Source organism: Neopsephotus bourkii, unplaced genomic scaffold, assembly GCF_033783945.1.
Source record: "Neopsephotus bourkii isolate Nb327-2 ecotype Australia unplaced genomic scaffold, CSIRO-AGI_Nbou_v1 NB_1630, whole genome shotgun sequence".
Taxonomy (NCBI): domain Eukaryota; kingdom Metazoa; phylum Chordata; class Aves; order Psittaciformes; family Psittacidae; genus Neopsephotus; species Neopsephotus bourkii.
In genome coordinates this window covers 9077918-9101033 of record NW_026902105.1, presented here as the reverse complement: position 1 = coordinate 9101033, position 23116 = coordinate 9077918, and the positions used below count along the sequence as shown (strand labels likewise).

General features: G+C 40.3%; 1 protein-coding gene across 2 annotated transcripts; it reads right to left on the bottom strand.

The window, feature by feature from the left end:
* Window positions 1-2824: 2824 nt before the first annotated feature.
* MED30 (mediator complex subunit 30) lies at window positions 2825-18261 on the bottom strand. 2 transcript variants are annotated; one of them, XM_061373431.1, is made up of 5 exons: window positions 18177-18261; window positions 17322-17511; window positions 16234-16392; window positions 14636-14746; window positions 2825-3075 (listed from the first exon to the last, which is right to left on the bottom strand). In XM_061373431.1, exons 2-5 carry the CDS (start codon window positions 17493-17495, stop codon window positions 2980-2982), a joined length of 540 nt encoding a protein of 179 aa, XP_061229415.1. In that variant the 5' UTR covers window positions 17496-17511; window positions 18177-18261; the 3' UTR covers window positions 2825-2979. The 2 variants fall into 2 exon arrangements, with proteins under 2 accessions (XP_061229415.1, XP_061229416.1); XM_061373432.1 differs by lacking the exon at window positions 18177-18261 and adding an exon at window positions 17947-17972.
* Between the last annotated feature and the right edge of the window lie 4855 nt (window positions 18262-23116).

Sequence of the window (23116 nt, the reverse complement as noted above, 5' to 3'; positions counted from 1 at the left end):
TCCAGAGCCCCAATGCATAGCTCCATGCATCCCCTCTGTGCAAAAGAGGGCCCTAAGAACCCTGACCTCCCCAGATATTTTTATATTCCGAATATGGAACCATCCTAGGTTCTGGTATCTGCTCCTGGGACTGTCTGTATGTTTATAAAGCTTCTGCCTGAGCAGAAATAGTCAATGACATATAAACAAAACACCGAAACTGTATGTTTATAAAGCTTCTACCTGAGCAGAAATAGTCAATGACATATAAACAAAACACCGAAACATCTGTGTTGGTATTGCTTCGCTGGTATTTGCAAACACTTCATTTGATGCCATTTCATTAACCAGCAGTTAAAGTTCAGTTAGCACTTACTAAAATACTAAATTTCAGCACATGTTGATGCCCAGTAATTCCTTTTAAAGTGTTTCACAGCTGAGGACTTGCCACTTTTCTGAAAACTGTAATCTTCTTGGCCAGCTCCTTGGCCATACTTATTCATGGATCTGACAGCATATGAATTATGTTCACTACCCTTACTTTCATCTGCGTAAGTCAAAGTGTACAGTTTTGGTCCAACACCTTGCAAAGCTCCTGTTTTGACAGTATTTACTGTGATAATTTACAATTCTGTCAATTCTGCTCTTTCAATTTAGCTACTGTGCCATCTATTCTGGTAGTGCTTTAAAGTGTTTTCTCCTCTTTCCCAGATGAAAAATTGTAGTATAAACCTTGGCTACTGCTAGCAGCTGCATGGAGAAAGCTGAATATTGTACTGGCCAAACATCTAGTTGCAATATTTACACTCTTATTTATATCTTAGGTTACTTCTGTTCTGTTTATATGCAATAAAAAAGTCAACAAACTTTAAAGTTGTTTAGTAAAAATACATAGATAGTATACAGGCAGTAGAGCGAAGTCTACACTAATCTCCATTTCTCAGAGTTGTTCCACAAATAGAACAAAATACTAAGTACTGTGAATTTTACACTCACAATTAAAATGTTGATGCTATTTCAAAATCCTTCTTCTTGGATCTTTCAAATATTTCTGAGCTGGATGAATGCTTATACACACACCAAACATAAAGCTGCCACTACAGCTTGCAAACACAAAAATGCATTTGCGTAATTAAAGAATCAAATCTCTACTTGCAGTCTTCTCCTTTTCAAAAGCTTTGTATATATAAAGTAGTTCTGCCTCTCACAACTGCCGAAATCAACCATAATTTCTGACCAACAAGCCTGACACAGTGGCCAATGCAGACGGAAAACGAAAAGCTCTGCTGATAGCTCTGCCACTGAGTAAGCTGTCCACTCCTTCTTCTGTAATGTGGGAGAAAGAAAAAGTCCTTATTTGTAGTATGTTGCGACATCTGCTCACATCTAGATACGGTCATAGTTACACATCATGCTCAACAATGGGTAAACTAATCAAAATGAACATTTTCTGTTTATTTGCAATTATAAGACTGGGCATCCATTGTTCTGTTAAGATATAAAGCCTTCAAAAGTAGAAATAAGAGACAACCATATTGCATCCAATTTTCGGGAAAAGATATATTGTTAAGCAGGTGTGATCAGACCTACTACATGTCTTTATTTTACCTCAAGGTAAAATTTTACCTCAAGGAGTAGGCAAATGGGTTGAAATTATTAAAAAACAAAATAAAAAGACTGACAGAACAACAAAAGCAGTACAAAATTTTAAACCCCATATACCTCAGATTAATAAGCATTCAGTATAGAAACCCCATATCTTTTAAAAGGATACCATTTAACTGGACTCTCTAGAAGGTTCTGAGCAAATCTTTCACACAGAACTGTTTAGGAATCTGATGGGGCATGGAGTGAGAGTTAAAAGTAATACACAAGAAGCAAATCATAAGAATGGTCAGTTTTCAACTGGACAAATATTAACAGTACAGTACCCTACAGATGTGCACCGAAATGGTGTTATTTTACATATTCTTTTACCTGGATAAAAGAGACACCTAGTCCACTGGCAGCATCCCTGGAAAACAAAAATTATTAAGGCTATATTTATGGCTAACAAAAACTGTGAGGAATACCAGAGGCAGAACAAAGACAGATGAAGGTTGATGATTAACTCAAAATAATGTACTGCTCAGGTATTCCAAAGTTTTCTAGGACTCGCAGTCACAGAGGCCTTTATTTATGAGGCATTATTATGATATTATGAGGCATTTATTTAGTATGTTCTGGTAAACAAATCCGAAGTATTCCAACCATACATAATACTACAGGAATATGCATACATGAAGCATCATACAATAGCTGGATCAGTACTCAAGAAATTATAACAGATAGTTACAGAACAAGTTAATGTTGAGGCTATACCTATGTAGCCTTAAAAGGACTTAACTATATCCATAATATAGGGGTCATTTTATGCGGCTTTTGATTTTTGCTCCAATTTATTTAATATATACCCACTGATAGGATATGGAATAAGATGTGCTTATGTGGCATAGTAGCCGGTAGTGTACACTCCCACAATGGGGAAACACATTGAATTGTAATATCTAATTGCCTATTGTGGTCCTGTAGCTTACTAGAGCTTTTTTTGTATTGTGATTTTTCCTCCCTGTAGAGGTGGTCTGCACTGCAGAAGGGCATGAAAACACATTTTTAAAGCAGTGTCAACTGTATTATAGAAAAAAAATAAACCCAGAAACAATTCATTTATAAAACCCCTCATTTGCATAGCAATCCAAATTACTACAGTAACTTACTTAGGCTGTATTATATTCAGTCTCGCTGAATTGCTCAGATTAACACCTGGAGGATGAATCTTTTATGAAAAAACAAAGCTAACACCATGTAAGTTATTACAAAACCCCAACATTTTAACCTTGAAGACTTTTCAAACATTACTGCAAAATGGTTGTGGAAAAAACATGTTACTTCTTCAGAAGAAATTAAGTATATCCAGACAAATTGGTATCTTTTCCAATTGCAAAGTTTGATTCTCCGTGTTCAGTTCCGCATTGCCAACATGGCATTTATGTCCCAAATAAGATTCCGTAACTGATCCATGATCTGTTTCAGCTGCTGATTCTTCTGTTTCAGTTTCTGTGGGAAGAGTTTATGGTTAGTTTTTCTGTGATCAGTTCAAACAGCACATTCGTAAATTCAACCAAAATTATAGTGTTATGAAATGCTATATGGATTTTTTCTCAGTTGTCAGCAAGCAGTGTTAATGGGATAGTACATCCTCTTTAAAGCACACTCTAAAAATGCAAGAAAGCCTCAAAAGTTAAGGGCCATTCTTAAGAGGGGAAATGCTGTTTCACTTCACAACACTTCTTTTAATCAAAACACTTGCCCCCTTCAAAAACTGGAAGCTTGAGGGAATTGGTCCTTTCTTTCCAAAGTCCAAAAACTAGTACTACAAGTAGTAAGAAAAAAATCACATCACTTATTGAAATCACATCATTTATGTGAATATATTTTGTATAATTCAGGTGCACAGAAAAGTGGGGGACTAATGGTAGAAGCTTCAACTAAGCACAAGGTACAGGAGAAGCCAAGCAAGCTTTTCCAGCCCTTCTGCCTATGTAGGTAATGGATCCTGTCTTGGAAACAGGTATTCCCAAGCAGTCTGAATTGTTCAGAATTATATATTGGTTTTGCAAACTACAGAAGCATTTGAAGGAACAGAAGAACAGCAAACTCACTTCTATTTGGGTGCATAACCAGAACTTGGAAATTATGTCTTTACAGAAGAAAGATCAGTGCATTAAGACATCACACAATCTCCCTAACCTTTCATGTTTCACAATAATACACATATTGTCTGATTTATTCATTTTCCTGCTCAAATCAAAGCTGTCAAGAACTAAGTCACTGTGTATTCTTAAACAAAAACCTTTCCTTCATTTCATTCCAGTTTGACAAGATGTCAGATTTCTCACATTAGAGATCAAACTACTTATTCATTAGGGAAGTCCAAAGTTCCAAGGAAAGTGAAAGCACAGGAAACATTTGTTACCATCAAAAGAGGACAAACTATTTCAAATGTTTCAGGTTTGTCATAACTTTGTAATCTGTCCTACATAAATGGCAATACACTAAAAGAGTGACTCAGATCAGTAATACAACCCAAGTAACTGGAACAGTGATTAAGGAAGCAACAAAAGAATCAATATCCTGAAAATCAGTCTCCTGAATTTTGATGTGGACAACACACTGATACATTTCAGCTGTCCATCTGGTGAGCTGGGAAAGAAGTCCAGAGACAAAAAGAAAGTCTGTTCACTTCAGACCTGTAAGAATGGCCTGAAGTAACATGTCATTAGACTTAGATTACACAGTGAACATGGGACTTTGAGTAAGGGAAACATTCCTGAACCCAAACTTCAGTGGATACATTTTCTGGAAGCAGAGACAACACTCAATTCCAGACTCCTGAGAAGGATGTAAAAACAGACGTAGGACAATTCATGTGCACTAACTTTGAATTTCTAAACAAGCATTTGACGGACTAAAAAATATTTTAAAGAGAACTATGTGCCTTTATCTTATACTTCTTTCTTTTCCGTTTGCTAGACTTCACAATATACAGCAGAGATCCAGCTCCTAAAGACAAGAGAGAAAACTGAGAAGCATGTAGTTACCACAGGATCCAAATGACAGAATTGCAAGTGTCTCCCTACAAAAGCTCATAATGTAAGATTCTGATGCCTGAGAAAGCACAAGAAGGATGAGATAAACAAGCATGTTCATACTTTTGGTATTTTAAAACATATCTCTGTTTGCCATCCTCAACAACGATTCCTAGAGAAATCAATGAATGTTACACAAAACTACTAGTTTAACACAAAATGCCATTCACTGATACTGAGGGCATGCAAGTCCAGTTTTTCAAAGCCTTCATTAATAGAAATGAAGGCTGATGGTCACTGATGGTTATTCAGGTCACAGATAGAAAGAAGAACCATTAACCTCTGATATGCAGATTGTGTTCTCTCTCATCCATGTCTAATTGTACTGTTAAATACTGTTATGTAGGTATGCTCACGTGAACTTCATGTAAGTTACCCAAAAGACTCATTCTGTTAGACTGTTTTCATTTCTTGGGCAAGTGCTATGAAACTGTAAATTGCCTGATCTTTACTTGATGATAGATAAGGGAACCTTCAAACTGGCTTTCATTTGTTTTCAAAGCACCTGTAAAGACAAGAAGTATATGATGGTTACTTCATCTGAAGATAATTTTAGATCCATGTCTTCAGTGAAGAACTATTTTCTTAGCTCTTCTACAGAAAAAAACCCATCTAAGATGAAGCACCATTTCTGGATTGCTAGGCTGAAAAAAGAATAAAGAGAGGGGAAAAGCCACCACTTCAGAGCGCATGGTCTCCTGTTTGAAATGCATGGAGTGATCTTTGTTACCCATCTTTGACATGCAGTGGTCCACATCACAAAGTACTACATGATTACTATGTTCTGCACCACTGGCAGTGCTAGCTTCTGCTTTTAAGACTTTGCTGGACCCATAAGAGCTTCTCAGCTCAGGTCTAACCTTGGAAAGATAAATGAAATGGCCTTCTTGGAAAACAGGCGAGTTGTGTAAGCAGCTTCTGCAGTAATGACAAATTTCATGTGAACAGATTGCTTGCAAGTTGTCTCCCACTCTTTCCTCCTTCTGCTGAAAAGACTTAGCTGAACTCTGGACTGCTTCTCAGGATTAACAGTTGTATCAAACAAGAAAAGGTACTTCATCCTACATACATGCTACAGCTTCTGACTTTATCTCTTTTAAGATAGTGTCGTGGTTTAGACCCAGCTGGTAGCTCAGCACCACGTAGCTGTTTGCTCACCCACCACCTTTTCCCCCTTCCCAGGCAGGATGGGGAGGAGAACTGAAAGAATGTAAATTCCACAGGTTGAGATAGGAACAGTTTAATAACGGAAGTAAAATATAGTTATTTTGTGATGATATAGAGAATACCAACAATAAATGATAATAATAAGAAACAACAAAAGAAGAGAAATGAGAATTCAGAAAGCACAAGTGATGCACAACACAGTTGCTCACTACCCACTGACCAATACACAACCCAAACCAAGCAGCAGTCGATCCCCTCTGGGATCTGTTAGGGTGGTGAGGCACTGGAATGGGTTGCCCAGGGAAGCTGTGTATGCTCCATGCTAGCAGTGTTCAAGGCCAGGTTGGACAGAGCCTTGAGTGACATGGTTTAGCGTGAGGTGTCCCTGCCCATGGCAGGCGGGTTGGAACTAGATGATCTTAAGGTCCTTTCCAACCCTAACTATTCTATGATTCTATTTATCAGGGCTGTCTAGATCAATCTACAACTTTCTATCAGGGATGTATCAGAACTTTCCTTTGTACACTGTTGCCATCTCTCTTCTCATCTTAAGCTCATCCATCATTTTAAAACCTAAACATCACTATGAGTCACTATTCTGCACTCAATCCATTTGTTAAAAGTCTCTTCTTCGGGCAATGATAATAGCATAAACACTATGCTATATTCCAATTGATACATGTAAAAACATCAAAAGTACTTGTCTATGTTGTACAGGCACTTCTGCTGCTTAAGAAAATGAAAAATAAATAGTTTTTACCTGCTCTATTCCAGACCTGCACACGCCACAAGTATATCTATGCATAGTAAAGCATTAAATATTAATAATAGTAGTGCTTTTACCTGCAGAATTAAACCAATTATGTTTATTTTGTTGATTCTGACTCTACTACAGAGAATTTGCATCATGTTTGTTTTCATGAGCACGTTACTCCTTCTGACCATTAAAATGCTGTAGAAAGTGATTGCTGAAAGCCTTACACAAAGAGCAGCCTCTGCTTTTCCATGTAAGTCAAACCCTCTACAGAAACACAATGTTTGTGATGAGTGAGAAAAATAAAGCTTGCCCTGGCAATTCACACTTTTTTTTTGAGTCCTTCATAATGAAATCTCTGAAGTAAGGAGGTGGATCAACCGCTTCCCCTCCAGCCTTCAGTCTTACAGTCAAAAGACTTGCAATGTTATACGCAAACAGCAGGAAAAAGAAAGATAGAAAGAATGCCTCAGCACTTTGCAGAAACTCTTTTAAAGCTGTCAGGTGATGCTTGAACTTATATGGCTACTTAACTGATAGCAAGGCCCACTTGCTATCATAATAAATTTACATATTCATGTATTTATAATATTTTTTAAAATGGTTAAAAAGCATTCATCACTAATACACTACCTACTGTGCAATTAAACATTAACTCACTAATTGTTCAATAACTACAGCTTTTCCTGATGTCATTCACAGGCATAACTATTCTACCTGCTACCCTCACTCGAAATGAAAGACTGGATTTTCTGCCTCCCGCTGCATCTGATAGCTGAAAGGAAACTGCTCCTTCTGCACGCATCACTCTTCCTGAAATAAGCAGAGGCACCAGTGACAGCCTCTGCTTCACTGCACGCTCAATACTTTTCACATATTGAACCAGACAGCAATTGCATGTATCCCCCGCTCTGTTGTTCCAAGAGGAGTGTGTTCATTAAAATGGATAGATGTTTGCTTCATACCAATTATTTATCATCCAACGATGAAGTCTGAGGTGTTATTTACTGAGTACCCTCTAAGCTATGTAGCTTGTAATGGAATTATCCATTCCCCAAGGTGCTCCTCCACCACACTCCTTGGTGTTACATCCCCATTCTTAACATGAAAATCACACAGTTGTATGATTCTCAGTTACAGATGGCAAACTAAGTCACAGGAACACTATGGATAAAACTGGAGTGCCTATCAACTTTGTCCAGAGGCATCTAAGATCCAAGTGCATCACTAAACTTGGTATTTTAACAGCTTCCCACATATTCAAAGGACAGCTATCACTAATCATAGAGAGCAGAATGAACAACTACAACAGACATTTTGTGGCAGAGCTAAAGATAAAAATCCAGTTTTCAAGAGCAGCCTTCAATTACTTACTACTCACATTAAATCCTTCCTTTTCATTCCCAAATTCCCTGCTTATTTAATACACTCAAGCAAGTTAAACGACACATAAACCAGGACTCTTATAAGATTATAAATCTTATTTATCACAATACTGATTCAATCTAAACAGTACTTAGTCTGCAACAAAAGCAGAATAACCTCAAGGACTCTTCCAGAAAAGAAGGGGGAAGAGGGGAAGAAGTATGATGTAATAACAATTGTACCATATGCATTTATATGAAGACAAAAAGGGACAATAGGTCAATTGGGATTGTATGGACAGCTTTAAGTTTGGTGTTTCATAACTTTTCTCAACTTCGTAAACATGATATTGTTTTGATATAGAAAGCTTCATGAAAAGCTTTGAATGCAATATTTTATATGAAACAGAAAATGAAGTATTTTATTGTATGGAATAAAATGCATCTGAGTGCTGAGAGAGCTGTCTGATGATATTACAAGATCACTCTATATAATTTTCTATTGCAGATGGGGAGATGCTCCTGATGAAAAAGGAAACATCTCAATTCATCTTCAAGAAAGGTGAGGAGGGGGATCCAGAAAACTATGGAAGTTACAGGCTCGTCAGCCTAAAAGAGCCCCAAAAGGCTACGCAGCAAAGACTTCCAGAAGTCATGTCCAGACACATGAATGGCAAGTTGACCATGAACAGTCATCTTGGGTTTACCAAATGTGTTGTGCCTGACCAACATAATTGTCTTCTATTTAGAAATGACTGGCTGTGGGGCCAAAGGGAGAGCAGGGGACTTGGTTTACTTTCATGTCAGTCAGGCTCAGACACAGTCTCCCAGTATCCTTGTAGCCAAACTGGAGAGATGTGGTTTGGAAGGTGGATTACAGGGTTGATGGAAAACTGAGAGGCTACTGGATTCTAAATGCTGCGATCATCAGTATTAAGACCAATTAGCAGCTGGTCACTCTTGATGTTTCTCAGGATTGATACTAAAGTAAAAGACCTGAGGTCTTTTTCAAAACTTTCTGACAAGTGGAACATGAGTCAGCAATAGATGTTTTCTCAACAATGAAGATTAACTGCATGCTGTGCTATATTAGGAAGAAAGCAGCAATCAGCTCAAGTGAAATTGTTATTTCCTCTATTTGGATCTCGAGAATGATTGTCCAGTTTGGGGCTCAATACAAAACACTAACATACTGGAGATCATTTAGTGGAAGGCCACCAAGATGATTAAAGCTATAGTTGTTTGGACTCAAGCAGAGAAGGCTAAGGCAGGTTCACAATACTGGCTTCAGCTACCTAACAAGAAGACAAAGCTAGACTCTTCTTGAATGTACACAGCACAGGGATGAGGGGCAGGGGACATGAGTTACAACTAAGAAAATTCCAGTGTAAGACTAGGAAAACTTTTTCAGTGAAAAATCAGTATTTAAGAAGGGCCTAGAAGGGGTAGAATGTCCATCTTTACAAAATATTTAAAATGTAACTGCATATGAACTCGAGCAATTGGATGTAACTTTGCTTGCTAGCCCTACTTTGAGGTAGGGCTTGAATCAGACCTCCCACTGAGCCTAAATTCCTCTAGAATTCTACTATTGCACAGAGACAGTCTGAGTATCCAAAACAGGATAGAAATGCCCCCAGTGCAGATTAATCTGCTGAGAAGGTGTCCAAATAAACAATTCCTCACCTCTTGTTACAGTGTTCCTTGTTGCACATTCATATTTTGGGTGCAAAAGGACTCTACAACTACAAAACAAAGGTATGTGGAAATAGCATGCAAGGTAGTTAAAAAAGAATGCAGGTTTTCAGCATGGCGAAAAGTAGTTTTCAGGTACAATTCTCCAAAGAGAAAGGCTAATTGCAAATTGCTGTCATTTTAAGGACTACTTCCCTAAACATCAGCTGCACAATGCTTGTTATCAAAAAAGCCCAGAGCTAAGCTTGTAACAGCTTAACATAAATGCCTGTCATGTAGAACGTCTTTTCCTCTCTTAGCAAAATCACTGTTAACCAGTTAGCAAAGATTAAGTAAGAATCAAACATGACTTTTCTAAAGGGCCACCTGGAAAGTCTTAATGCTATTTCACATCATTTCATTTTCACCCAAATGTATCAAGACTACTAATTATGTGATGGCTTTCCCAAGTGCTTCATTTGAAAACAGACCTACAACACCTAAAAAAACCCAATGCTGTTCTTGCTCCATTTCTTTAAAAAAGAGGTAAACTGTTGATAAGGCAGCAACACAAAGTGCTCTTAGTTGTGATTTGCTATTTTGTGTTGTAAGTCCTGTCAAATGTACTACAAAACCATAGACTCAAGGTGAGCCTGACATCTTAAAAATATTACAGGTGATGCAATACTCAGAATGTAAATAACAGAACACACAAAGAGAGCACATCTCAAAGAAATATGCAACAAGTGAGGAAATTTTGGTAATAGCTTCCAATTGTTGCAAATAGTAATTATATTCAGTGAAAACTGGATCAGGACTTGTACTTGTAGATGAATGCAAATGCTAAACTGATTCTGGAGGACTAAATTCTTCACTCCAGAAAAGAGTTAACCACCTCAACAACTTACAATCCCAGAAAGCAAATACAGATAACAAAGAATAAGCAACATTTTTGGTACAAAAATGTTCTGTACAAAAGCAGAGCTACTTGGTGCTCCACAAACGGTTTGTTTGGTTGTTTTATAATAATAGTGGCATTCCTAGTGCAGGCAAAAAATTCCTTTTCTTTTTAAGCTTAATAGTTTGAATTTATACCTACAGTTGTTAATTATAACTGAATTGCTAGGACAGAAATGCATTACCTTGTAAACTAATCTATATTTTAAATTAATGAACAAGTACTACTTAGCCAAAGTCAGCACATTAACTTTCTGACCTAAAAGATAAGTCTAATATATCAGAAGAAATAAACAGATAAGACCAAAAAATGCCATTATTATTCAGTAAACTGACATCAAAAGGTACTGCAGTATTTAGGAACTCTGCTACATCAACAGGTTCTCCTGCCTCATGAATGAGAAGGTGAATACAGGAATTACAGGGTGCTCCTTGAGCCCTCCACTGGGGATGCTCCCTTCCCAGACAACTGTAGTAGCAAAGCAGAGCTGCTATTTTTGAAGTTGGTGATTCCTGGAAGGAGGGATGTTTTTGTCTGAGAATACATGATCCATAAGGTTTATAGGGTCTACCAGTTTTGGCTGAGCTCCGCACTACAGGGCAGTTCGTGTCCTTCACATACATCCAGAACCACTGAAGAGGTAAGACTGGCTGTGATATCACACCAAGAAGGGCAAAATTAAGAGACACATGAAAGTTCTAAGAATTCAAATGTGGCAATAGCATCAAAGTATTGAGTTATTGCAATAATGCCTTTTTTGGTACTGCATATCACATCTAAAAGCACTAGGTGAGAGCAGGATGACCAGCTGAAGGAAGTAAAGACAGTGGGTCAAGAATGTAAAGAGCTTCACCATCTATCACATTGGTTTCCCTGCCACAGCGTTTTCTTCAATATTTTGTATTACTGGGATTTTGCTAAAATAGACTAAGCAAAACTGAGTCAGAGGGGGACATTCCATATTATAGAGAACTGAAAAGCTGTCAGGAGTGCCAGCTGAGAACCAGAGGGCTATTTGAGCCCAGCAGCCACGGTCAGAAATTAGACCAATTAACCCGATACTAGTGATTTTTTTCGGCAAAAGTAAGAACTTCTTTATTTCTAGCAATTTCCTATTCCGTCTGTATTGCAATTGGAACTTCGAAAGTGTTGGTGGATGTGCTCAGACAGTTGGAGGGAGGCAAAAAAACCCCAACCCAATGCTCTATAGAAAATCTAGAAATTGGGTCAAGGAATTTAAGTGTAAATACAGGATTTGAGACCAGATTTAAGTGAAGGCTTTAACACATTCTTATTGCAAATTTGCTACCAATGGTCCAGGAACACCATCAACCTTTTAAGGTTCAGAACTCATCATTAACATTTATGAAATTCTTTTCACAAGATCACACCAAAGAGGTTTAAAAACATAGCAGCATGCAAATACAACAACAAGGGCAAAACCGTGTCAGAGTACTATTAAAAACACAGCAAATATGGACAGTTAAACTTATTAACACTTAAAGATTGCAAATAAATGTGCATAAATTCACAGTACATTACATATACAATATATACAAACCTGCTACATCAGCACTGAACAGAAAGAATACAACAAGAAAGCTGACAATTGCTTTTCTCTAACTTCTGGTAGTCCTCATTTTGTCCTATACAATATGCATACATTTTCTAAATAAATTGGTTACGAAAAACTCAATACATCTCTGACTGCTGAAGACAAATTAAAGTAGCAGAAATAGTTTAAAAGCTGAAAATACAACAATAATTCTCTCCATAAAGAAGTAGTTTACTCATTTATTTCCTTTGTTCATTTATTTTTGTAGGTTATGCATTTTACTGAGCATTTACTGATTTACAACAACAGAAATATTTATTTAATCCTGTCTTTGTACTTTACAGACTGAAGAAATATGTTAGAAAATGTGGTCTGCTAAAACTACATATTTTTAATCTCAATATTATATTAGCATTTCCTACGGCATATTTATTTTTAGAGTCCATCTTTGCACTCGATTGCATACTGCCACTCACACTGAAAATTTAGCAGCATCTTTGTCATACATAGTACATTTTTTCTCTGAATGTGTCAAGACTCAATAAATTCAGCACTTAACAAAAGGAATGGTCTTCTTCAAACTGTCAAAGTACAGAAGGTGCCCTGAAAGTTCCTTACCAGCTCATATCATTGGAATAATATTTACACATCTGATGCTCAATACCTGTTTTTTTAACACCTAAGAGAAGTTTTGCAAAGAAGTACAACAGTCATCTTACTGCAATCTGAAGTGCTGATATCTAGTGGGTTAAGCATATACATAATACACTGTATTCCAAAGAATACATGTCAACATCCTTGCTGGAGACATGGACAGTGGGATTGAGTCACCCTCGGCAAGTTTGCTGATGACACTGAGCTGTGTGGTGCAGTCAGTGTACTAGAGGGAAGGGATGCCATCTAGAGGGCCCCTGACATGCTTAAGAGGTTGGCCAGTGCCAACCTCATGAAGTTCAACAAGGCCAAATCTTGCACCTGGCTCAGGGCAATCCCAAGCACAAATACAGGCTGGACAGAGACTGGACTGAAAGCAGCCCTGAGGAGAAGGACTCGAGAATGTTGCATTGGTTGATGAGAAAATTAACATGAGCCAGCAGTGTGTGCTCACAGCCCAGAAAGCCAAGAGTACACTGGGCTGCATCAAAAGGAGAGTGGACAGCAGTTGGAGGCAGGTGATCCCTCCCCTCTACTCAGCTCTGGCGAGACCCCAGCTCTGGGGCCCCAAATATAAGAAGGATGTGGACCTATTGGAGCAAGTCCAGAGGAGGACACAAAGATAATCAGGGGGCTGGAGCACCTCTCCTGTGAAAACAGGCTGAGAGAGTTGGGGTTGTTCAGCCTGGAGAAGAGAAGGCTCTGGGGAGATTGTATAGCAGCCTCCAGTACCTAAAGGGGGATGACAAGAAATCTGAAGCTGGGCTTTTTACAAGAGCAAGCAGTGACAGGACAAGGGGGAATGGCTTTAAAATGAAAAATGGAAGATTTAGATTAGATTAGATTAGGAAGGTGATCCTGCCCTTTTACTCTGCTCTCGTGAGACCTCACCTGGAGTATTGTGTGCAGTTCTGGTGTCCTCAACATAAAAAGGACATGGATCTGTTGGAACAAGTCCAGAGGAGGGCCATGAGGATGATGAGGGGACTGGAGCACCTCCCATATGAAGACAGGCTGAGAAAGTTGGGGCTGTTCAGCCTGGAGAAGAGAAGGCTGTGTGGAGACCTCATAGCAGCCTTTCGGTATCTGAAGGGAGCCTATAGGGATGCTGGGGAGGGACTCTTCATTACGGACTGTAGTGATAGGACAAGGGGTAATGGGTTAAAACTTAAACAGGGGAAGTTTAGATTGGATATAAGGAGGAAATTCTTTCCTGTTAGGGTGGTGAGGCACTGGAATGGGCTGTCCAGGGAGGTTGCGAATGCTCCATCCCTGGCAGTGCTCAATGCCAGGCTGGACGAGGCCTTCGGTGATATGGTTTAGAGTGAGGTGCAGGGGGGTTGGAACTTGATGATCTTAAGGTCCTTTCCAACCCTAACTATTCTATGATTCTTTACTATGAGGGTGGTGCGACACTGGCACAGGTTGCCCAGCGAAGCTGAGCCTGTTACACCTCTGGCAGTGCACAGGGCCAGGCTGGATGGGGCTTTGAGCAACATGATCTAGTGGAAGGTGTCCCTGCCTATGGCAGAGGTCTGGAACTGAGTGCTCTTGGAGGTTCCTTCTAACCCAAACCATTCTGTGATCCCACAAAAAAGAGACACAAGTTAAAATTGTCAGGAATCCTAAACTTTACATACAGAGGTACAGGTAAAAAAAAAAAAACAACCCAAAATTGCTCACTAAAACATAATTCTGAATTAGTTCTGCAAGAAGTATTTAATAGCAAGTTTGACAGTAGTTATCACACATGCTGCATTTAGTACAGCAATCAAGAAATTTAATCTTTGCAATGACAAACTGACATTTTCAGTTTATTCAAATTAATTTCAACTTTCTTACCTTATTTACTTCCATGATTTCCCTTCTCTCTTCACTAGCAAAACGAAGCTGACTTGCAGCACCACGATCATCATGCTTGGAGCCATCTTCTTCAACATATGGAATAAGTTGCTGTGAAGACAAGAAACATAAATTTTAGGAAAAAAAAGCAAATAAGGAAGAAAAAGAAAAAAGAAAGGAAAAAAGAAACAAACAAAAAACCAACAACCAAACAAAAAAGCCACATGACAGAGAAGGTAATACTATTTTCTCCAAAGTTTCAAACTTCTCAAGAGGAAGTGGAGACAAGCTAACTTCATCACCTCAAACCCAAAGGCCTTGCAATAACTTCAGTTTGTTGTCCAGGAAAACTCATGTGCTTCAAGAAGATACAATCCCATATATCACAATGCCTAGACCTAAGCAATTTCATAAGGGCAGGTGGAACCCAGTCTTACATTAAGATCTTTATCACTGATAATCCCTGTATTTTCAGACTCTGCAGATTGTGATTTTAAAATTTACTATTCCAAACTATACCACAAACATGCACTTGTCATTACTGTGAAGTATTTCAGCGATACACTGAACATAATTATGTCTGGCTTTATATAGCTACTTGGCTAATACCCTAATTATGACTTGCTATTTTAGTGGGCCTCTGTTTGGCTATTCTTAAGACCAGGCCCACAGGACCACCTAATAGGAGTTTTTCCATAAAGCAATAAGTAGTCTAGAATGGACTGTACAGAAAGGACTCCTTCATTTTTTTATTCCTATTCAGCGAAGAGACTCATACATAAAAAATAATATCTAAATGATTAAAACCCTATGGACAATCAGAAGTCTGTTAATAGAGTTGCCTCAGAATTCAGAGCTCATTAATTAAAAAACTTCACAGTTCTGGTTAATACAGAGCAGTAGTTCCTCAAATCAAAATAGGTTTTAAGGGTATTACTAGGAATTAGAAGCAACTTAACATTTGAGGAGGAAAAATGAAGTTGTGATTTTAATAGGAACAGCATTTTTATTAGGAAAAACTCTGGCCAATCCTGCTTCCTGGATGTCTTATGCTGTTAACTTTTTCATCACCACTGCACATTTAGATTTGGTTGATAGTGGCTCAACAGGTTAAGAGTTGCTGAGTGAGGGAACTATGGAGGTATAGACTGATGGCCAAAACAAGGAGAAAAATGGTTATTACTCAGAGAGGCAGGTTGGCAGGTGAGAGCTTAAAGCAGATGTTTTCCTGCTATAACAACTTACTTAAAAAAATAAAATAAAATCAAATCCCACAAACTTGCCCTGACCCATTTTTTTCCTAGGGGAAATAAATTGGTGAATGCAGTAAAAAGCCTGAGAAAAAAAGACTAAAATTTTAAATTAACATTGATTTTAGAATTGGATCCCTTCCAACTGGTAAAAATCGTTAATGTTTATGGTAAAGTTTCACAATATTCCAACCAACTCCAAATAATAAACAGAATTCAGTCCACAGAATAATTCCAGTGTCATTTAAAACTTGTTACGAGCCTCCTGTAACTCAAGAGAATGGACGACACACTAAGCAGAGAGTGGTTATTCTTATCTCTAATTTATATACGAATAAAGATACTTACTTCTACAGGAACAGGATCAAGCCCAGCACAGTTTTCATTGCATTTGTCATAGACTAATCTCAGTTTTCTGAAGAGTATCGACAGCTGACGGAGATGTTCCTGCAGCTTTCCCAGTCTGTCTTGATATGTTCCAGTATGATATGTAACACCATTCGGTAACTTTGCGAACCAAACACCCAAAAATGTTAAAAACAGTACATTAAAGTTTCTGTCACATGACATAAATCAGCTAAAATAATTCAGAGGGGGTTTTGTACATTTTAAAGTAAGACAATCACAGCATCCCCACAGAAATCACTGAAATGTCTATTTTCTTTATCTGCAAAATTCTGTATTTTAGCTGCTCATCTACTGCACAAATCACTGCTGTCAAACAGCTTCATGGAATCTACACTTTGGTCATTGTCACTTCTAACTCTTTTCAGAAAATGTCTTCAAAAAGCTTAAGCATGACACTGTTGTTAATACACTTTGGGACTTTGTGTCTCAACACCAGGTCACAATTCAGAGACACAAAGTGAATTCATAGTTAGCAAACTCTAAGTATATATACCCATACCTAAGACAACTACAGGAGAAAACTGTCAGTTGTGAAAATAGAGAGAGAATAGGAACGATTATTTCTCTTCTGCTCTCAACAGAGAACAACAGAAGTTTGTATGTTTTCTCAGTAAGTAGCCACAAGTACTATGCCCACTTTAGTAACAACAAATTATCCAAAAGTTCTAGGTGAAAAATATTACAAGGATCAAAGAGAAATCCTCTAAAAATAATCCCCAGATTTTCACAGAAACAGAGAAACATAACTAGCATATAAACAGACTTAACTATTCATAAAGGACCACCCAAATACTCAGCGTGTTTAGAGCATATTTATTGTGGGGGCAATAACAATTCAGCATTTCTGAACTTTCTCCATCCTTACTTAATGTACAGAAGTATGAAAATATACTAAGACTAGCATTCACTTCTTCAGTCAACTTTTCAAAGCAGTTTGACTGAGTTATGCATTTAAATGTCCTAAGCTGTCTCCTGTGCCTGGTAAACACATGGGGAGTTGAGCACACAAAAAGGAATTTATTTCTCACCTGCATGTTCCTCAGTAACTGAAAGATTTCCATGGTCCGGAATACAATGTCCTGCACAGTCTCTTGGCCAATTCGACAGAGGGAAGCTGTATTTACCTCCCGAGCTGCCTGAGCCTGTGTCCCTGAGAAGGCACCTGGCGGTATGCCGGCCCCGGCGAGGGGAGGGGTTGACATCTCCCACGGAGCCAACCTGCGCCAAGAAGGTAAGACGCTGTGATTAAGTACTTAACTTTGAGTCTATCATAACAAACTGCTGCATGGCGGCCATGCCATTCCTTGTCCACATGCATGGTCCTATCCAGCTGTTCAACTGGTAAAAGCCGGCTCAGTGCAGCGCCCTTTGGCTGGGACATCGCTCCCTTAACCAGTGAAACTCTGCGGGGCAGTGGGACTGGGGCTGCCCCTGACATCTCTCCCATCGCCCCCGGAGCGGTCACCGTGAGGCCCCCGCCCGGACCTGTCGCAAGGGGACACCAAAGGGTCTTCTGGCCGGCTCCGGGACTCTGGAACCGGCACCTGCCCAACCGCTCCCACCACTCCCCACCCGTACCGCAGCCCGAGACCCTTCTCTCTCGCCCGGGGTCCGGGCTGCAGACTTCTCCGGGACAACCAGGCCCGCTGATACCGGCCCGGTCTGAGGACCCGCGCGCAGTTACCGAGACGGGCCGCGACATGTGACCGCTCCTCCAGCCCCCAGCGCGCTGCGGGGCGGCACCGGGCAGGCGGGGAGCGAGGAAAGGCCTCCCCGGGCCCCGCAGCCCTCCCCGCGGCAGGCACGGGGAGGCAACCTGGCCGTCCCGGCCCCACTGAACCCCGCTCGAACCTTCCCCCCCGGCCCCAGGCACCCGCACTCACAGGGCCGGGCGCAGCGTTGCCCTGGAAACTCGCAGGCGGAAGCACTCGGCGGCGCGGGCGAACCGGAGAGGAAGTGACGTACAGGCAGCCGCCGAGGCTGAGGGGTGACTGTCATGCTGGGTGCCGGGGGCAGTCGGTGTCAGCCCGTCACCGTCTTCCCATTGAAGGCCTTGTTCGAGAGCTCGGTCGTTGTTCTGGCTTGCTTAGTGAAGTGAACATTTCTGGGCAGGTCAGCATATAGAGGTGTCAGCCTGGAGTCCTGCAGGTGGTTTCTTGAGGTTGAAAAGTTAGGTCAGAATCCTAGAAAGTTCATACAAGTCACACCCCGGCTTTAGCGAAGGTAGGGATTTGGACTTGCTGGTCTGGTGCCGTGACTCGGATAGGGAACGGTGGGCTTTGGTCCTCCGGGGAGGCACCCCGCGACATTTCGCGGCCCCGCGACCAACAGCTTACCCCAACCTTACCGACGAACCTAAATTCTAGAATAATGAGCAAACGAGAAACCCGTAAAATCCCATAAAATTCTGTGCACGGGAGTCCGAACGAAGACGCAGGATGCGTAAGTATATTGCGAATTTGTTCGCGGGTTTGCCGTTCGGGTGGGATTGGGTTTCCTGGAATATAACGAGTGAGAGGTTCGATATACTGAACCAAGCGAGTGTGGACTCTTAAGTACTGCGTTTCCCATCTCCCGCGAGGGACTGGGCCAGGAACAAGAGGAGTGAGTGAGTGTGTGTTTGTGGATATTCCAGAAGATGGGGGCGAAGGGCAGCAAGCCTTCGACTCCCATGGGAAGGGTACCCACTGTACCTGAGAATACCCCTCTGGCATATATCTTAGACAATTGGAGATATTTCCCTGGAACCCTAGGGAAAGATAAGCAAAAAAATGATAGAATATTGTACTAAGATATGGGGAGGGAAGAAGATTTCTAAAAATGTCTTTTGGCCAGTCTATGGGTCAGAAGAAGATTGGGTAAGACAGCAATTAAACCTCTGGGTTAATAATAAAAAACCCCTTAACCCGGAGGAGAGTCAATATGCGGAAGTGTGGCTAGAAAGACCAGGAGCTAGACTTTACCCGCTGAATGAAATAAAAACTAAACAAAAGAAAAAGAAGGAAGAGTTAGACGAAACCCTTCTAACCCCCCCTCCTTACATTCCTCCTCCTGCTCCCAAAGCCCCTCCAGAGGTCCCCAGAGCATCCACTCCCCCACCAGAGTCGGAACAAGAGTCTCCCCCTCCTCCTAGACGCATAACTAGAAGTCAAAAAGGGGCAGCTCAGATGTACCCCCTAAGGGAAATACCCATGGGGGGACCTCAACTTGTGATCGGATATATTTCCATACCCTTAAATTTGGCTGACCTACGAGATTTTAAAAGAACCAAGATGGGAAACTTAATTGAGGACTCACTCGGAGTGGCAGAAAGATTAGATCAATTTTTGGGACCAAACCTTTATACTTGGGATGAGATGCAATCTATCCTTGGTCAATTATGTACTACTGAGGAAAGAGATATGATTAGACGAGCAGGAATGAGACTGTGGGATGCTCAACATGTCCAGGGACCCCAAGCAGATATTAAATGGCCACTCCAAAGACCTAATTGGGATAATCAAGATCCGGTACATAGAACTCATATGCAGGACCTGAGAACTATAGTAATTCAGGGAATTAGAGAAGCAGTACCCCGTGGCCAGAATATCAATAAAGCATTTAATGAAATGCAAAAGAAAGATGAAAGCCCTACTGAGTGGCTGGAACGACTGAGGAAAGCCCTTCAGCTGTACTCTGGGGTAAATCCAGACAACCCTTTAGGGCAAGTGCTCCTCAAAACTCAGTTTGTGGCAAAATCATGGGAAGATATCAGAAAGAAGATTGAAAAGTTAGAAGACTGGCAGAATAGAGGGTTGGATGAATTACTGAGGGAAGCTCAGAAAGTCTACGTAAGGCGGGAAGAAGAGAGCAGCAAGCGACAAGTAAAAATGATGGTAGCAGTGGTCAGAGAGGATCGCAAAGGGTGAACTGGTGAACACAGATCTGCTGGAATGAAACAAGGGAACGTAGTAGTAGAGAAGGAACAGAGATATTGTTTTTACTGTGGAAAGAAGGGACATATAAAGAAGAATTGCAGAGAAGGGATCAGGGATGAGGAAATATTGAAAACGGAATAGGAGAGTCAGGGGCTCTATATCTTAGGGGACCGGAGTCATCATGAGCCCTTGATAAAATTAAAAATAGGTCCCCATAAACAAGAGTTCACCTTTTTAGTAGACACTGGGGCTGAGAAATCAACTATTAAGCAAATACCTGAGGGATGTAAAGTTTCCCCTGAAAAAGTACAAGTAATTGGGGCAAAAGGAGAACCCTTTAAAGTAAGCAAAATCAAAAATGTGGTATTCGAAACTGAAAATAAATTTGGAATGGGTGAACTCTTGCTCGTCCCTGAAGCAGAATTTAATTTGTTAGGATGAGATTTAATTGTTGAATTGCAATTAGAAATTAAAGTGAAAAATCAAGAGCTAACAGTGTCTGCTTATCCTTTGACCGTGGATGATCAAAAACAAATTAACCCCGATGTCTGGTACTCTCCGGACACAATTAGTAGACTGGAAATTCCACTGATTAAAATCCAAATTTCCGAACCCCACATACCTGTGAGGGTAAGACAATATCCCATATCCCTAGAAGGACGGAGAGGATTAAAGCCAGAAATTGATCGATTGTTAGCACAAGGAATCTTAGAGCCTTGTATGTCACCCTTTAACACCCCCATTTTGCCTGTAAAGAAACCAAATGGGAAATATCGGCTCGTACATGGTTTAAGGGAAATAAACAAAAGAACTATCACCCGGTTCCCTGTAGTAGCAAATCCATACACACTGCTAAGCAAACTAGGACCCCATAACTCCTGGTATAGTGTGGCTGATTTAAAGGATGCCTTTTGGGCCTGTCCACTGGCAGAAGAATGCCGTGATTATTTTGCCTTTGAATGGGAAGACATAGAGACAGGCCGTAGACAGCAATTGAGATGGACCGTGCTTCCCCAAGGGTTCACTGAGTCCCCTAATCTGTTTGGACAGGCCCTGGAAGAGCTCTTAAAAGAATACCAGGTACAAACGGGGACCGTGCTGTTACATTATGTAGATGATCTGCTCATAGCAGGGAATAATAAGGAGGATGTAAGAAAAGAAAGCATTCGACTTCTAAACTTTCTTGCACAAAAGGGCCTACGGGTATCACAAGAAAAGTTACAATTTGTGGAGGAAAAAGTGAAATATTTGGGACATTATTTGTTTAACGGCCAGAAGATATTGGATCCAGAGCGCATTAAAGGAATTTTGGAATTACCTATGCCTGTCACTAAGAGGCAAATTCGGCAGGCATTAGGGCTATTTGGGTATTGTAGGCAATGGATCGAAAACTATAGCTTTAAAGTTAAATTCTTATATGAACAACTGTCTAAAGACAAAATACCCAAGTGGACCCCTCAGGATGAAGAGCAGTTTGTCAGTCTCAAAAGAGAGCTAAGTCAAGCACCGGTTTTAAGCCTACCAGATTTAAAGCGGCCATTCCATTTATTTGTTAACATACATGAAGGAACGGCATTCGGAGTATTAACTCAGGAATGGGCCGGACAGAAGAAACCGGTGGCATACCTATCAAAGCTGTTGGACCCTGTGAGCAGGGGTTGGCCGAGTTGTTTACAAATCATTGTTGCTGCTGCCTTATTACTTGAGGAAACGAATCGGATTACCTTTAATGGAGAAGTTGTCTTATATGCGCCTCATAACATCAGGGGAGTGTTACAACAAAAAGCAGAAAAATGGCTTACAGATAGCCGATTATTAAAGTATGAGGGAATACTTATAGAATCCCCTAAACTATCCTTGAAAACTATTGGAGCAGTTAACCCCGCTGAATTTTTGTACCTAGGAGAAGGTAATGAACTATTGCACAATTGTTTTCAAACAATTGAACAACAGACACGCATTAGGCCAGATTTAGAAGAAGAAGAACTACAATGTGGAGAAGTATTATTTATAGACGGGTCATCACGAATAGTGGAAGGTAAACGATTGGCCGGATATGCCATCGTTAAGTTGGAAAAAGGAGAATTTAAGATAATAGAATCAGGCCCTCTGAGTGCCAGCTGGTCGGCTCAAGCCTGTGAGCTGTATGCATTGTGGAAAGCATTAGTGTCACTGAAGGGAAAGAATGGAACTATATATACAGACTCACGCTATGCGTTTGGAGTAGTACACACTTTTGGAAAAATATGGGAGGAAAGAGGATTTGTTAACTCACAGGGAAAAGAACTGATACACCCGGAATTAATTCGGCGAGTTCTGGGGGCATTGAAGATGCCGAATAAAATTGCAGTTGTACATATAAAGGGACACCAGCGAGGTACAAGTTATCAAATTAGGGGAAATAATGCGGCTGATACAGAAGCAAAACGAGTGGCAGACAATTATAGTATGATTTTGACTATGCAACAAGTACCTGTTAGTAAAAATTTGAGTTTTGAGTCTGCAGAAAAGGAAAAACTAGAACAAATGGGAGCTAAGGAACAAGATGGGAAGTACATATTGCCAGATGGGAGAGAAGTCTTGCCGAAGGGCACAGCACTCGAAATATTTTCAAAAATACACAGTAAAACACATTGGGGAGCCCAGGCGTTAGTTGATCATTTCAATCAACAGTTTGCCTGTATAGGCGTATATAACATAGCAAAGACAGTCACGGCAGCCTGCGAGACCTGTCAAAAGGTTAATCGAAGCAACATGAGACAAAAACCTCTTGGAGGACGTTCCCCAGCATACAGACCTTTCTCACACATACAAGTGGATTTTACTGAACTACCTAGGGTAGGGCATTACAAATATTTATTAGTAATGGTGGATCATTTAACACATTATGTTGAGGCTTTTCCTAC

What these genes read in the sequence shown, in the direction of transcription:
- MED30 (XM_061373431.1), bottom strand. Translation starts at nt 17,495, where the DNA reads ATGTCAACCCCTCCCCTCGCCGGGGCCGGCATACCGCCAGGTGCCTTC. An exon ending in AGTTACTGAGGAACATGCAG is followed by an intron (nt 16,393 to 17,321) that starts GTGAGAAATAAA and finishes TGGTTCGCAAAG; the next exon opens with TTACCGAATGGTGTTACATA. An exon ending in AAATCATGGAAGTAAATAAG is followed by an intron (nt 3,076 to 14,635) that starts GTAAGAAAGTTG and finishes CTCTTCCCACAG; the next exon opens with AAACTGAAACAGAAGAATCA.